The sequence below is a fragment of the Rhipicephalus microplus genome, chromosome 8 (genome assembly GCF_043290135.1).
Source record: "Rhipicephalus microplus isolate Deutch F79 chromosome 8, USDA_Rmic, whole genome shotgun sequence".
Classification (NCBI taxonomy): Eukaryota; Metazoa; Arthropoda; class Arachnida; order Ixodida; family Ixodidae; genus Rhipicephalus; species Rhipicephalus microplus.
Window position 1 is genome coordinate 87,236,769 of NC_134707.1, and position 13,019 is coordinate 87,249,787.

A 13,019-nucleotide genomic window follows, 5' to 3' on the forward strand; every position below is an offset into this window, starting at 1 on the left:
GTTTGCTATTGAACTTTTGTAGAATCCAACCCACTATGAAATATGAACAGGTGGTCAGCTCATTCCCATGACAATCCAATAAGAAGTTGTGAATAGTTTACGGTGTTTTGTCGTGCGCTTTCAGACTAAGGTTTCTGAGGCATCCATATTACCTTCGTCATCACATTTCCTAATGGTCGCTGGGAGGTCTCCGTATGTATTACGCCTAGTTACCCTTTTCGTCCACACTTGTAAAACATGCACGACAATTGTTTGAGAATAAATCAACTTGGGCACATCACCTTAACTTAAGACTTATCGTGACTGACGCCCAATGCCTCAGAAAACGTTTTTAAAAATTGACAGATCCCACGTACACTAGGAATCAATAATATGTGAAGCACGAATGAGGAAGGTTGATATGTCACTTTAAAATCAGCACAACGTCACTAAGCAGATGTAAATTATGCCGTACATGACTTCCATGTCATAATTATCATGTATGCGCCTGGCATTTGTATTCCTCGCCCATTCACGTCACCTACTACCAAATTTTGTATATAAGGGACTAGCAAAACGGCCGCGAGCGCGCTAAGAGGATAGCATGTAGTCTTGTTTTACATGACACGCATGTCATGATTATCATGTTTGGACGTGTCATTCACTTTTGTCGTTTATTTACTTCACGTGCTACGAAATTTGGTATATGTGAAGCTAGCGAAATGGCTGCGAGTTCACCATAAGCGTAGAATGTAGTAATCTCTTACATGACAAGCGTACCATAATTTTCATGTTTGGACGTGCCATTTATTTAGTCGTCCACTCACATTACGCAGTACCAAATTTGGTATATGCGATGCTAGCGAAACGACCGCGAGTGCATAATTAGCTTGGTATGTGGCAGTGTTTTATCTGAACTTTAACAAGGTGCTTGACTGGGCTTGTGCTGCATGGTAGATGAAAAAAGTGCTTATCAGCGCAAACGACAGGAGGAGATAAAAGCGACGAGTTCCGCACTCTGTTATCGTCTCTTCTATCCCCTTCTGTAGTTAGCACTGTTAAGCACTTTCTTCGTGCTTTCTATGACATGCATATCATGATTATCATTTTTGGATGTTTCATTTGCCTTCTTCGTTCATTCACGCCACGTAATACCGAATTCGTTAAACGAGAAGCGAAAAAACGGCCGCCAGCGCATCATGAGTGTGGCATGTAGTCGTGTTTTTGCATGACATTGGTGTCATGATATCCGCGTTAGAGCCTGTCACTTATGTTCGCCATGCAGCTATCCCATACCATACCAGTTTAGCGATACGTCATCTGAACGAAACCACCGCAACAGCATCAGCACCATGACATCTAAATCATGACATTTATGCCATACATGTCATGATTTTTTACATCTTCTGAGAAGTCACTTATGCTCTTCATACAGTCATGTTATGCGATGCCAACTTTGGAATAGATCTCATTATCGAAACAGCCCGGAGTTGCTAAACGTCGTAGGCAGATAGATAGATAGATAGATAGATAGATAGATAGATAGATAGATAGATAGATAGATAGATAGATAGATAGATAGATAGATAGATAGATAGATAGACAGACAGACAGACAGACAGACAGACAGACAGACAGACAGACAGACAGACAGACAGACAGACAGACAGATATACAGATAGATAGATAGATAGATAGATAGATAGATAGATAGATAGATAGATAGATAGATAGATAGATAGATAGATAGATAGATAGATAGATAGATAGATAGATAGATAGATAGATAGATAGATAGATAGATAGATAGATAGATAGATAGATAGATAGATAGATAGATAGATAGATAGATAGATAGACAGACGGACGGACGGACGGACGGACGGACGGACGGACAGACAGACAGACAGACAGACAGACAGACAGACAGACAGACAGACAGACAGACGGTAAAAGGCGCCGAAGTTCCAGCCGAAAATATGTACATACTGCAGTCTATGGGAGCCTGTAACGCAGATAATTTTAAGGGTGTCCAGAATTTGTCCTTATTGAACGAAAAAGTAGCATTGGCCTGTTTACATGATGATGATATTTTTTTCTTTCATTTCTGTGTTTCCTCCGAAAGGACTATCAGAAAAAAGCACAGCTTATCAACGGACTGATGAAAAAACGGCTTATCAACGGACGGAAGTGATGATGAGTGGGGTGAAGCATCCGTCAGTCCGTCGGCGTTTCCGTCCGTCCATTCGTTCTTGTTTCCGTCCATTCATGCGTCCGTCCGGGCTTCCGTTTGTGCGACCGTTCATGTGTCTGTGCGTCCGTGCATGCGACTGTCCGTCCATGCTTCCGTCCATGCGTGCGTTCGTGCATCGGTCCGCGCGTTCATCTGTGCTTCCGTCTGTCTATACATCTGTCTGTCTGTCCATCCGTCCATGCGTTCCTCTGTCTGTGCATGCGTCCATCCATGCGTTCGTCCCTGCGTTCATCCGTGCGTTTGTCCATCGGAGCGTCCGTGCGTGCGTGTGTCCATTCGTCCGTCCATACATCTGTCTGTCTGTCCGTCCAAGTGCGCCTTCGTCCATCCTTCTGTCCGTGTGTCCATCTAGTGAACACTGCAAGTATGACCATCTCACAAGTTTCCATTATATATTCATCAAATTGAAGTACCACCATCCAGGGGAGATTCCGAGAGCTAAACGAGAGGTGGCTACCTACTAGTACTACTACTACTTCTACTACTACTACTAATGCTGCTGCTGCTACTACTACTACTACTACTACTATTAATTCTACTACTACTACTACTACTACTACTACTACGACGACGACGACGACGGCGACGACTGCTACGTACATCGCGGACGCATGACCCACAGCATAAGGAGCTTCGCCCCTAAAACAAGCATATTTTGTATCCTACGCCGCCAAGCTTCTTAGCCGGCCGTAACTTTAAAGCTAAAGGGTGTAGTTACTACATCAGAAAAAGTTTGGAGGTTGCATGAAGTTAGGAGTTAGTTGGGGCAGCATCCTATTTACTTAAGGTCTCCTACATCAATTCTTCGCTAAATGTGAACACATGAGCACACACTTCATCTAAGCAATGTATGTTTTAACCTAACACCTCCCTAAAAATCGATTTCAGTTCCAGAAAATCGTTACTTACCTTCATTTTTAGCCGGTACAACTGTCAAGACTGTGCAGCCTGGGCCGAAATATGTGAACGTGTAATTTCCCTCTGGCACAGCGAGTTCAGCTTCCGCTTGGTTCTGCGATACACCTACATTTTAAAAGGACATAATTTTCTTATTTGCCAATTAAAATACTTATACTGATAAATATCGCGACTATGGCATTTTGGTTTCTGCCAGTGCGCGATATGTTAAGACATGAAAAATTAGCACAAAATTACTTTTATGTACACTGTAAAAAACAAAATGAGGCAAGGGTTACCGAAAAGCAAAAGGGAAGTCAATAAGTTAGTGTGCGTACTCTTCTGAAAGAAAACTGCACTACACTACACCCTTGCTACACATTTGATCATAGCCAAATCTGGATGTGGTTCAGGAATAAATCGCAGAAATAGAAGCATGACCACCTGACTTCCAATACCATCCTCTGATTTGCTCATAGATTCCGACTAGCTGCACGCGAATCGTATAACATAAATTAGAAGAGCAACGCAAAGAAAGCATAAAACACGCGAAGGAACACTCAGGGCGAGCTCTGTTCATGTGTCTTCCTTGACTTGCGCACTGTGTCCTTCGCACTGTCTCCTTTACATTTACAAATATTTACTCAACTAGCCGAACGAGATCTCTCCACGCTTCTAGAGTGTTGCATTAGATTTGGCGTGGCGCCTCAAGTTCACATTCATTCTTTTGTAACAAAGTATTACAGTATATTGCCATTAGAAAACGAGAAATATGAGGTTGGTTATGCCTTCTTTTCACTAATGTCTTAATCCAAATGTGCCAACTTTTAGAATATATAACTATCAAGAACCAACGTGAAAGGAAACTTACTGAGGCTATAAGTAAACGAACTCACTCATGAGTCAACTCACTCGAACTTACTCAGACTTAGGCGAAGCCATGTGTCTGAGTCGGAGTGAGTCCGGGAGAGTGATGTTTTTGCGAGTTTGATTCCGAGTGACTCTGGCTGAAGAAAATTTCCGTGAGTGTGACTGCGACCGAGACGGGCTCAAAAAAAAGGTTTACCTAGTCTGAGTCCAAGTGAGTTCTAAGCACGTGATTGATTCCTTGAGTGAGTCTGAATGAGTTTCACTTTTTTTTAATTGCCGACCTGTGCCTGAGGCTTAAGTCACTATTTTTTGCTTCTGGATGCGGAGTGCCTGTCGCGCAAAAATTGCCTGAAGAGTCTTTCAACGTGGTGAGCCAGTAAAGCGTGCGGTTATCGATTACTAGATCAAACTGGTGGCCGTATGAGTACGGCCGCTACTTTCTAAGCGCTCACACCTGAGACAAACACTCTTTTTCAAGCACGCTGTAGTTAATTTAGGCTTTCGTCAGAGTGCGACTAACGTAGGCTACAACGTATTTCGAATAGCTGGGCTATGGTTGAGCGAGGGAAGTGCCAATCTTGTGGCGTCATAATAATCGGGTCGAAGTGGCGAAGAATATGTGGAGAATTCAGCAGGTGGCGCACAGAGTAGTGAAGGCGACGTCACGTGAAGGAGACCAAACGGAGAGCAATACTTCTTTACATACTAGTTGATTGATGCTTGAAAACTCAACTTGCTGCGCAAGCTGAAGGAGAAAATTCGGCAGATCCCACTCGCCTTGGGAATGGACATTATGCAAAACATGCGCGGGAAAGGTGACCATGTTGTATTTTTGTTATTGGTGAGACACGTTACGAAGTGACGCTAAGTATATGTAAACGTGTCGTACACGCACACATACGTTGAACAGTCGCACATTTGTTTTATATAACCAGTTGTTTACACTTGTGCAACAATGTCAACAGCAGCGTATTAGCAACACGAAAGGCGGTAATCAGATATGTAACCGTTGTGTTCACGAGAATGGTAGCCCTAGACACTGCTACATGAATAGACTTCAGTGTATGGCACTCAACTACAACTGCCGTTAACCCGACGAGGCCCGTATTATAGGAGTACGTATGTATAGTTTATAGAATTGGATACCCAGCTTTGCGACCACAATTGACGTTTCACCAACATAGCACTTGAATAACGTATTATTTCAAAGCATTACCGAGACATGGCGTGTTTCTGTTTTTAATACTTCATTACCACGCAGAATGCCTGGGTTCGATTCCTGCTGGGACACTGATGTTCATCGGGTCAACGCTGCCGATGTCGGTTGTAAATGCGAAGCATTTTCTTGCATACTGCAAGCACTTTTGCTGTCCGTCCATTCATTCGTCCATCCATCCATCCATTCTTTCATCCATCCATCCATAGTAATTATAGAGTGGAACGGAGCTTTGCCTCTCGCGCTTACCCTGTGCAGGAAGACGAGAAAGAAGAGGCATAAAAATAACAGCCGGCCTGACATATGGGCGTTGTGTCTTATTTCTCCCAGACAACTAAACATTGCGGCTGAAGGCAGGACAGCGGGGGTCTCTCCGACCGGGAACGCCATCCACGCATCCTCAACTATGAACTCCGTGACCCGACCGCTGCAGCAACTACCAATCAAACCATCCACGGACAGTGTCAATGTCTCTTCGGTGGTTCCAGGACACCACCTGACAAAAATCTCGCTACCACCTGTGCTTCAGAAGGCGCACGGGCTCCGTTCATACGGTAACGTCACGTATGCTCCCCGTGACGCGGATCTCGTTCACAAAACTTTTTCAAAGAGTAAGCCTTCAACGGATGCCATTCATTTCATTTTCATTTCATTTTATTTCAAGTTCTCTTATTACATGAAAATACACAACACTTGTTAGACCCATAGCCACTGGCTAGTAGGGGGTCTAAATAAATATGCATTTAAAGGAACAGATTGTGTTAACAAAGCAGATATTTTATAAGTACACTTCAATCATACAAGAAAAAAAATCGAAACAAAATATAAGAAGGAAACATATTTGTGATAAGTCATTTGCAGTATCTTGCAGCATTGTTCCACGCAAACAACGGATTGCATGTATACAATACATCAAACACATAAGGATACGTATACCATGTCAAGTATGATTTTGTTAGACATATAATCTATACATAACGAAGTGGAGATTACAACGAGGTTTGTGTTAGTGTACCTATTCGTTTTTCTGCAGAAAGTATTTTTTAAGAGCACAGGCAAAACTTTTGCTTTCTTTTATTTGGTATGGTATATCATTCCAGACCTTTACTCCAGCAAATTGTAGCAATCGTTTGCCATAAACATTGTTAGTAGGCGGAAGATTGAAATTATGTAATGTGGCACGTCTGGTAAGGCGGCAAGAGGATGAAAATACTGATATATGAAAGGGCAGGTTATAAGAAATGACATTAAAGACGGTAAGTGCAATTTTTTGCTGTCGTAAATTATCGAATGGTATGATTTCCATATTACGAAACAATGGCGCGCAGTGTTGATCATATCTAGCATTGTTTATTATTCGAAGTGCCCGCTTTTGTAGTATACGTAAGGGTTCTAGATATGTTTTAAAAGTCCATCCCCATGAATCTATGCAATATGTGAGGTGACAATGAAAAAATATGAAATAGAGAATGCGGAGAATACTACTTTTAAAATAATTTCTAGCGGTTAATAATGTACTGCATCCAGAGCCCAGTTTAGCGCATACAGAGTTAATGTGGCTTTGCCAGTTTAGCTGGCTATCGAGAATTACACCCAGATATTTGAATTCATTCGTCTTCTCAAGCACGCTTCGTTCGTCTTCTCAAGCACGCATTCCGGCTTGCTTGGTGTATATCACCACCCTCCCGACGACACGCAGCGTTCTGTTGCCAGGCACCGGCGCCCACACATCTTGCGCTGACAACATGCTCACACCAAACTGACCTGAGCTGGTGAGGGGGGCTGTTCAGGCTCCCTCTGACAATGATCCGACGCAGTGAGCCCCGCTCCAACCCTTTCCTTCGCCAACATTGACACTGGCTCCGCTTGCGGGTCGTGCGATAGCGCAGCGCACCTGCGGCATACCTTTGCACGACTTCACATCGCGGTCGACGCCTTGGCAGCGTAGACTTCGGCGCTATTTCTGCGACCTTTCCAGGGCTGTGCATGATCGGTGCCGCATTGGTCAAAGCCATCACCCAAAACTATAAACTCACTACACCAGAGAGCCACAGAAAGCTCCAGCGTACTGTCACAAAGCTTTCCCACCATCTCGGTTGGCTCGCGTCGACATGCTCCGGAGTTTCACCGGCCGTACCACCATAGCTGGCTGACTTCGGTCTCCTTCACTTTCGCGGCTTCCAGGACGACGCCAACAACTGGGTCGTTACCGTCAACGCTCTCGAAGCACGCGATGCATGAACTAACGAGCAGAAGTGGGGCATGGCCATAGATCACCTCGTGAATGCCGCCACGGCTAGCCACACGTATGAAGGCGCAAGGCAGCAGAGCTGGGGCACCAAGCTCATCGCTGTGTTTGGATAGATTCACTCCGACCTTACTGCGACCGCTCATTACAACCCCGCCGTTGGACTCGGACAGTGCTCTAACGCTGTGGTGGTGTATTACACGGGGTCAGCAAAATAAAAAAAAGCTTAGGCATCGTTTCCTTCACACAAGATGCTACCGCGTGTCCCAAGCTCATCTGCCCTCACTGTCTTGGACGTGCTAGCTTCTCTCGTACTCGGGACGCTAACCCTTTAGACGCCAGACGAAGCAAAAGCCACCACTTCTGGTTCGGCCCACCGTCAGGAGCCACATGTACTCCAGTCACTGGGGCTGTCATTGGTCAAGTGCGCAGGTGCTCGTCTTTTGCCAGGTGTCGTCTCCGAAAAAGAATACCAAGTACCCATCCTAACTGAGCATGATGGCACCAAAGACCTGTCGCTGCAGGTCACGGTTGCAGCACACAAGACTTTGCACTAGGTTGGCTTGATGGCAAGTGACACGACAGAAACGGAATATGATGTCATAATAAAAATCAACATTACACTGATTTCCCATTAGAAATGTAACATTTACTGACTGGTGCTCATGCGGAAACATTTATGTTATGTTTGATGCGCCTGCAAAACCAAAGTATAAATTACCCATTGACGGACTACTTGGCGTAGTAACACATCTGCAGAAGCTCCAACTAAGCAGCCTAAATTTGGCTGTTCTGCCACATGAAGTTGTCGCGGAGTATAATTATCAAGGTCCCCATCAGTTTTGCCATAGAAATAAAGTCCTAATTGTCATAATCTTTTTATCAATGCTCTCATTTGCGAGGTCCTCAATAACCAAGGTCGAAAGTACGACAGCCTTATTTATCAAATACATAATTAGTGGCGCCGCAACAACGAAGAACTAAATAAGTATCTTGTTCATTACATACTAAATTATTATCAAGGGGATAAGGGTGAAAAGAACGAAGAGAGCTCGTGTTAGCTGCACGACTCGCTGGAAGCTAAAAGACGTCCATAATAATAGAACATTTTTTCACTCTGCATGGCCTAACGTGAGCTTAAACAGCCTCACCGTTAAAAATGTATGTACTGCCAGAAAATTGAACGCAATGACTGCACGTACCACCTCCCTACAAGCTCCGTATGTCATTTGAATAAATGCGCATGTCTTTCGTAAACTTTACGGAAAATGTGTACGTTTACTATATTTTGGAGTGTGAGAAGGGATACAACGTGAGACAGGCAAGAGTGTAAAGGATAGGTAGGTTTATTCGGCCTATGGATGCCATGACCATCATCACTGCATTTACTCGCACACGCACCAGGAGAGAGTAATATTAGAATATATACACATGCGCCATGTGCAGAAGCTGACAACACACTTGCACATTTTTCAAGCCAACCTTCACACTAACCACCACATTCACAAACATAACTTCCATCCTTAGCGCGTTTCAAACCCACCTTGCCGAACGTTCCTGATACTTAACTCCGTCACAAGTAAGGCTCAGTTCAGATGGCGCATGCCCGGCCACAATGCTTTTTTGAAGACTGACATCATGGCGCAGGGCCACCACAAGGGGTCATTGTTGTGCATAAGTAATTCTTTTTATTCTTTAGATGTTAATCACAGTTGTGTCCATCTTGACGCAAGACAGACACAGTATTAAAACTTCTTGGGCTAGTTCGTGCACCCCCCAAGAGACCAGGTGGCCCGATGATGAGACAAGGAAAGGCCTTGAAGGCGCGCGCCTCCTGAGCACGGAATTTTGACGAAGAAGTGGTGCACCGCTCGAGGGCTTCTCGGAGATGGATTCCTTTTGCTGATCGCCTGTTAGAAAACGCTGCTACATTTTCCTTCACTTTTCGGGCACAAGTTTTAGCCCCGATAAACAGTTATTCTTACACCATTTGGATTGTGCGTAACAATTCTGGTGGAGGAGCCGTGTAACGATCCCAAACCCAATTGGACTTGGAGGAAGAAGCCCGGAACCACGAGCAGCCGAACCAAGTGAGCTCACGTTAGTTCATCGGAGCTCCGGCCGTCCTCTACGTGGTGAGCCGCCGGAGTTTCTCCTGCCACCAGAGCCTAGAGTGTCTCCAGCTGTATCCGGTGTGAGTTGCACCATGAAAGTTCCACTTTTTTAGGATCAGATGGCAGGTCGTGCCGTTGTGTTGTTACTAAAAAAGTCAGGAAGTGGTGAGTTTCATAAGGATTATTAATAACTTTCCAATCTAAGAAAGGTAGGAGTGGCGGTGACCCAAAGGCCAAACTATGCATGAATATGTCTTGTGTCGCGTACTGAAGTATGTTATGTTGTCTCTGCCTCATGGAGCAGACAGGCTGCAGATGTGAGAAGAAAGTTTTATATTGCACGACCTCTCGCATCAGATCTGGTATCACTTGATAGCAAAGTATGAGCATTAAAATCTCCAATTAACACATGTGGTTCTGGAAGCTGATCAATAAGCTTTTCCAATTCTGCTTCATTGAATGGTTCTTCGGGGGTATGTAGATGAAGCAGATAGTTATAGGATGATTGAATAGAATAGCGCGAACAGCTACAACCTCAAAAGAACTTTGTAGCACAATGTACTGGCTTGTTACGCTCATTTACGCAATGATGGCCACACCTGCAGACAAGGCATTGCCATCATTTCGATCTTCACGAAAAACCGCATATTTATTTGAGAAATTCACATGAGTTGATTCACATGAGAGACATAAATGTGTCTCTTGAACACAGAACACTTTTGGCTGATGACCATTTAGCAAGTCTTTGATATCATCTAGGTTAATAAATAGGCCTCTGGCATTCCACTGTAGTATTTGTGTGGTAATATGTAGAAGACATGTATGTGTCCTGTGTTCAAATGAATGTGCTAAAGATATGTGTTAAAGGGAGGCTACCCTTCAGGTTACCTACCCCTTTGGTGGGGCGGTTACGGGATGTTTCTTTTTCATATTGCGCTCCAAAGAGCGCTATCTTTGGGCGTCGATGACGCTGGTGTTCGTCCATCGATTTTCATTGCCTACTCCGAGGCACTGGATGATCCAAGACCGGGAGAGAAACTTGCGTCTCCAGCCTTGGAATTCGATTCAGCTACGGGGCCTCTTGAGCCGAAACCTGCAGACCCACCTTTGTTGTTGGTGGCGTGGCAATAGCAGCAGCCACCTGGGAGGTGGACGAAGTGACTACCGGGCCGCTGTTGGTGACCGCAGTAGACGGCCGAAGCACTTGTGGCACTACCCCTTGTTGCAACACCTCGGTGAAACTTGTGTGATCAAGGTATGACAGATGGTTCCTTGCTTCACAAAATTTTACGTTTTCTTGTACTTTCAGTGAGATGAACTCTTTTTCAATATTCTGTGTAGGACATGTTCTGGAGTAGGCTGGATGACCTACATCACCAGTTCACACAATGTGGAGATGATTCGCAATCGTCGGATTTGTGTTCATTGTAGCTGCATTTGGAACAAGTCTGCTTTCCCCGGCATATCTGCGATCCATGTCCGTACTGCTGGTACTTATAGCACTGCCGAGGGTTTGACATGTACGGCCTGCATCTAGTGTGGTAGGAAGCACAAAGCTGTCAAAGGCTAGTATTATGTGTTTTTTGCGGATCTGCTCATTTTTCCGGCGAATCAAGATTCTCTCAACCTTTATAACATTCTGATTCTGGAACCCATCAAGAAGGTCGTCATCACTAAGGTGCAAGAAGTCATCTTCTGAAATTACACCACGGCTCATGTTCTTTGTTCCATGCGCAGACACTGTGACTGGTACCTCACCAATGCATTTCAACTCATTCATTTTCTCAAATTGATCTTTGTCCTTATGTTCAAGTAGTAAATGGCCGCTAGTCATTTTTTGGCCTTGTAGCCTGGTGCAATGGCGTTTTTTAGGCATTTCGCCACCAGGAAAGGTGACAATTTGCTAGCAGTTAGGCTGCCCTTGCTATAGATCACAAGATATTTTGAAAACATGCCATTGTTTTTTCACGAAAAAAATGGTAGGGTGCTTCGGTGCGCCCTCTTTTTTGAGGGCGATCAGGAAGAAAAGTAGTTTGGTTAGCCATGAGAGTAGTGTTCGTGTTCGGCGACAGCGTCAACCGCTCACCACGGAGCCGAACTTCTAACTCTGCTGGGGATGCGGCAAGATTTGAAACAAGTCTGCACAACGCCAGCTGTACGCTATCACTATAGTGAGATATGGCATGCCCAAGGCTGAATACCTACACGAGGGTAACCCTTGCCACCAGGAAACACTGAAGTAAACTGAAAAGACATGAAGACAGGACAGATTTAAAGAGGAGAAAAGACGAAGATGTAGGGAGATAGAGATAGGAAAAGGCGACTGCCGATATCCCCTAGGTTGGTCAGCCCAGTGCGGTCTACGTGAAGCCGGGGCCAAAGGGGTGTGTTGCCTTTGCCGGGGGGCCTAATGGTCCAATCACCCAGCGTCAGCTCAATCCCGAGGATCCCCCTTTTCCCGGACATGGCTCAGCCACGTACGGCTAGACATGGGAGAGGTCGAAACTCCCTGTTATCTCGGGTCCGTGGTGTCGCTACACACCAAACGCCTGCTTAAGCAGACGCCCCTGCGGGGCAATATGGGTACTTATGGGGCTCTTTTAATCTCACGTTACGCCATTCACCCTTCTTAGCAGCCTGCCCCTTTCCACAATATGATTTCAGCTCTCAAACAAGCGATACCTTGCATACCTTACGGAGATATACGGAGATATACCTTACGATACCTTACGGAGAGAAACGCTAAGCGCACAACTACGAGTGATGAAGCCTGCCGCAATACACGAGCCGGCCCTGCATGCGCACGGGACTCCACCGACAAAGTGTGGATATGGACCCCAGTAAAGATGACAAAGTGTGGATATGGACCCCAGTACGACGACGAGGCCTGTCTGAGAAACTCATTTGTCGATATTTTGGTCCTTAGGATGTAGTACAGCGACTCAGTGACCTCGTTTATGAAGTCAAGCCTACAGAACACGTGCCTTCCAAACAGCGCAACCCCATTGAGCGTGTGCGCATTGTGCGCATGAAACCATACTACTACCGATACGAAGACTAGCTACCTCACTCACTTGCTGTACAACCATTTCATTTTTTCAAACCTTCTGGGTTGGAAACGCTGCATACATTATCATCGAAAACAACGGGGCGATGCCTCTTGAGAAGGGGTTAATGCCACAGGAAATTGTCATTGATCCACACAACGCTAACGGAGAGAAACGCTAAGCGCACAACTACGAGTGATGAAGCCTGCCGCAATACACGGGCCGGCCCTGCATGCGCACGGGACTCCACCGAACAGCCAATGCGCGTGAAGAAGAGAAAGAGGGTGCTCTAAGCAGAGGCTCACGTGGACGACCAACCTTCGGATCTTCTTGGTTGCTGTCTGTCGTTCATTCTGGGCACAAGTTCGCCTCTTAATAAGCAGTGTAAATAGAC

At 45.2% G+C, this 13,019-nt stretch overlaps 1 protein-coding gene across 1 annotated transcript in view; it reads right to left on the reverse strand.

Annotated features, from left to right (window-relative positions):
* LOC142768648 (uncharacterized) overlaps positions 1-13,019 on the reverse strand; it is a 149,976-nt gene that overhangs the window by 24,313 nt on the left and 112,644 nt on the right. The window contains exon 4 of the mRNA XM_075870660.1: positions 3,143-3,256. Within this exon, the coding sequence (XP_075726775.1) occupies positions 3,143-3,256 (114 nt within the window). The remainder of the gene's footprint in view (positions 1-3,142; positions 3,257-13,019) is intronic.